Source organism: Chaetura pelagica, unplaced genomic scaffold, assembly GCF_000747805.2.
Source record: "Chaetura pelagica isolate M959 unplaced genomic scaffold, ChaPel_1.0 scaffold2275, whole genome shotgun sequence".
Classification (NCBI taxonomy): Eukaryota; Metazoa; Chordata; class Aves; order Apodiformes; family Apodidae; genus Chaetura; species Chaetura pelagica.
In genome coordinates this window covers 4,063-7,033 of record NW_009953269.1, presented here as the reverse complement: position 1 = coordinate 7,033, position 2,971 = coordinate 4,063, and the positions used below count along the sequence as shown (strand labels likewise).

The 2,971-nt window shown below is 62.5% G+C and overlaps 1 protein-coding gene across 1 annotated transcript in view; it reads left to right on the top strand.

The window, feature by feature from the left end:
* Positions 1 to 189: 189 nt before the first annotated feature.
* MAP1S (microtubule-associated protein 1S) overlaps positions 190 to 2,971 on the top strand; it is a gene marked incomplete at its 5' end in the record, with an annotated part of 6,663 nt that continues 3,881 nt past the window's right edge. The window contains 4 exons of the mRNA XM_009997876.1: positions 190 to 272; positions 420 to 560; positions 883 to 1,653; positions 1,717 to 2,929. Coding sequence (XP_009996178.1) covers positions 190 to 272; positions 420 to 560; positions 883 to 1,653; positions 1,717 to 2,929 — 2,208 coding nt within the window. The remainder of the gene's footprint in view (positions 273 to 419; positions 561 to 882; positions 1,654 to 1,716; positions 2,930 to 2,971) is intronic.

Here is a 2,971-nt window from a genome sequence, read left to right as displayed (position 1 = left end):
CCTGCTTTCCCTGTAGCAGGAAGGACGTGGGAAGTGTGTCCTGCCTGTCCCTCTTCCGTGGGGGAAGCGGGCAGGAGCTGGCCCCGTGCCTCTCTGTGTGTGTCCCTAATCCTGTGGGATGAGGCCAAACTGGGGTGCAGCCCCCTCATTTTGGGGTGGGGGCGAGTGTCAGTCCTGTCTCCCCTACAGGTCAGAGGACCCTCCACCACCGGGGAGATGTCCTGGAGACCCTGGTGCTGCTCAACCCTTCGGACAAGTCCCTGTGTGACGAGGTGAGGGGTGGCCAAGGTCCTTTTGGAGCTAAGGGGGGGTGTCATGGGGCTGGAGCCTCCTCAGTGTCCCCTCCTCAATGTCCCCTCCTTTATCAGTGGGGCTGGAGCCCCCGGTAGCTTCCTCAGTGTCCTCTCCTGTGTCCCCAGCTGCGGAACCTGATCACAGACGTGTCCCAGCACAAGCTGCTGGTGTTTGCTGGGCCCTGCGTGGAGGAGACAGGGGAGCTGATGCTGCAGACAGGCTGCTTCTCCCTGAGGGATTTCATCCAGATCTTCACCGACAAGGAGGTGCTGAAGGGGACGGGGGGACCCCCGGGGAGGAGCTGGGAGGGGGGCACTGTCTGCTCATGTTCTCCAGGCACAGCAGGAGGTGGCTCAGCCTGTGCTGCAGGCATGAGGGGCTGGGGATGGAGGGGGGGGATTGGTCACATCCCAGCCCTGACTGCAGGGGGGGGTGGGTGGGAGTGGGGAACCAGCTCCCCCAGGTGTCACAGGGAGCAGGATGGGGCTGCATCCTGGGGAGGGTGTGTCCTGTGTTTGGCAAGGGAAGAGGGGCTGAGGTCAGGCACCCCTGGGCTGTCCCATCCCAGCTGTCCCTGTCCCCTGGCAGGTCGGGGAGATCCTGAGCTCCGCGGATCCCTCAGCCAAAGCCAGACTGACCATCAGCTGCCCTGACTTTGGGGAGTGGAAGGACTCGGCCTTGGACCATCAGAACCTCCAGGACTTCATCGAGCTGCGCTACAACCCGGGCTGTGTCCTACCAGAGATGGAGGGGCTGGAGGAGTTCATGGAGTACCTGTCGGAGTCGCTGGAGCCCCAGTCCCCGTTCGACCTCCTCGAGCCCCCCACCATGGTTGGCTTCCTGAAGCTCTCCAAGCCCTGCTGCTATATCTTCCCGGGTGGGAGAGGGGACTCAGCTTTCTTTGCTGTCAATGGCTTCAACGTCTTGGTCAACGGTGGCTCCAACCCCAAATCATCCTTCTGGAAGCTGGTCAGGCACCTGGACCGCATCGACTCCATCCTGGTGACCCACATGGGAACAGACAGCCTGCCTGGAGTCAACAGCCTGCTGCAGAGGAAGCTGGCTGAGCTGGAGGAGGACCCATCCCAGAGCTCCCAGGGGAATGGGGACTGGGCCAAGAACCTCATCTCCCCCGAGCTCGGCGTCGTCTTCCTCAACGCCTCCGAGAAGCTGAAGGACATCGAGGGGAACTCCCGGGTGCTGAAGAGCTGTGATGAGGCTGCCCTGACCCTGCACTACCTGGAGAAGTTGGGCATCCATCCCAACCCACTGGCCCGGGACAGTGGACCCCGTGCTGAGCCCACTGTCCTCTTCCAGAAGATGGGAGTGGGCCGGTTGGACATGTATGTCCTGAACCCTGTGAAGGGCACCAAGGAGCTGGATTTTCTCCTGCAGCAATGGTCGGGCAACAGCTACCCCAAGGAGCAGGACTTGCCCCTGCAGTGCTTGACCTCTGTCTGTGCCCTGCTTGTCTGGCACCCTGTCAGCCCCACCGAGAAGATCATCCGGGTCCTCTTCCCTGGCTGCACCCCCCAGGGCCGCATCCTGGAGGGGCTGGAGAAGGTGAAGCACCTGGAGTTCCTCAAGCACCCCGTGGTCACCAAGAATGACTTGAAGGGGCCGTCAGCATCCCAACCAGAGAAGCTGCTCAAGCAGAAGAGGGCAGAGAGCAAGGAGAGCCTGAAGTCAGCTTCCAAGATCAGCTTGGTGGACACCGGAGCGCTGGCACCAAAGGAGAAGGCTCCATCAAAGGTGGAGAGGAAGGAGGTGAAGGCAGGGACCAAGGAGAAGCCAAAATCCCTGGGGGAGGCAGCCAGAGCAGGGTCAGAAGAGGAGAAAGCCAAGGATGCTCGGGCCAAGCTGGACTCTTCAGTGGAGAAGCTGAAGACGGACACGAAGCCGAAGGTGATCAAAGAGAAAGTGGCGCCCAAGAAGGAGCCCGTGCCCCGGAAAGAGGAGAAGAAGCTGCTGAAGAAGGATGAGGGGGCTGAGGTGAAGGGGGAGGCCAAGAAGGAGGTCAAGGTGGTGGTGAAGAAGGAGGTGAAGGCTGAGACGCTGCGGAGGGACACAAAGGAGAGCAAGGTAGAGACCAAAGCTCCTGCCAAGACCCCAGCCCGGAAAACATCGGCCCTGGAGCCCCGCAAACCCCTGGCCAAGACCAGCAGCGTCAAGAAACCCCCCTTGAAGAAGGAGCCAGAGAAACCCAAGGCCAAAGCCCCTCGGGAGGTGGGTGGCAGGAAGGAGCCAGGGGTGTCAGATGGCTCCAAGTCCTCCTCCCCTGAGGACATGCTGCCCGAGGCAGAGCAGGGCCAGGGGGCTGCCTCACCGGGGGCTGGTGGGAGGAGGGGGAAGGAGGAATCCACAGATGAAGGCATCACCACGGCTGAGAGCGAGCTGGAGCCTTCACCGCTGGAGAACGGGGGGGCTGAGGGCCCAGGGGATTCATCCTGCCTGGAGAACGGCCTGGAAGACCCCGAGAGCCACCAACGCTTCCACTACCTGGAGGGCAGCCCCCTCCGAGCCGTCTGCCCCCCCTCACCCCTGGCCAAGACCCCCAAGAGCGACCGCAGCGTCAACTTCGACCTGACGCCCACGGGAGCGCTGACCCACGGCCCCGAGGGGGGCGAGGATGCCTGTGGCAGCTCCGAGGAGAAGACCCTGGAGATGATGTCCCCAG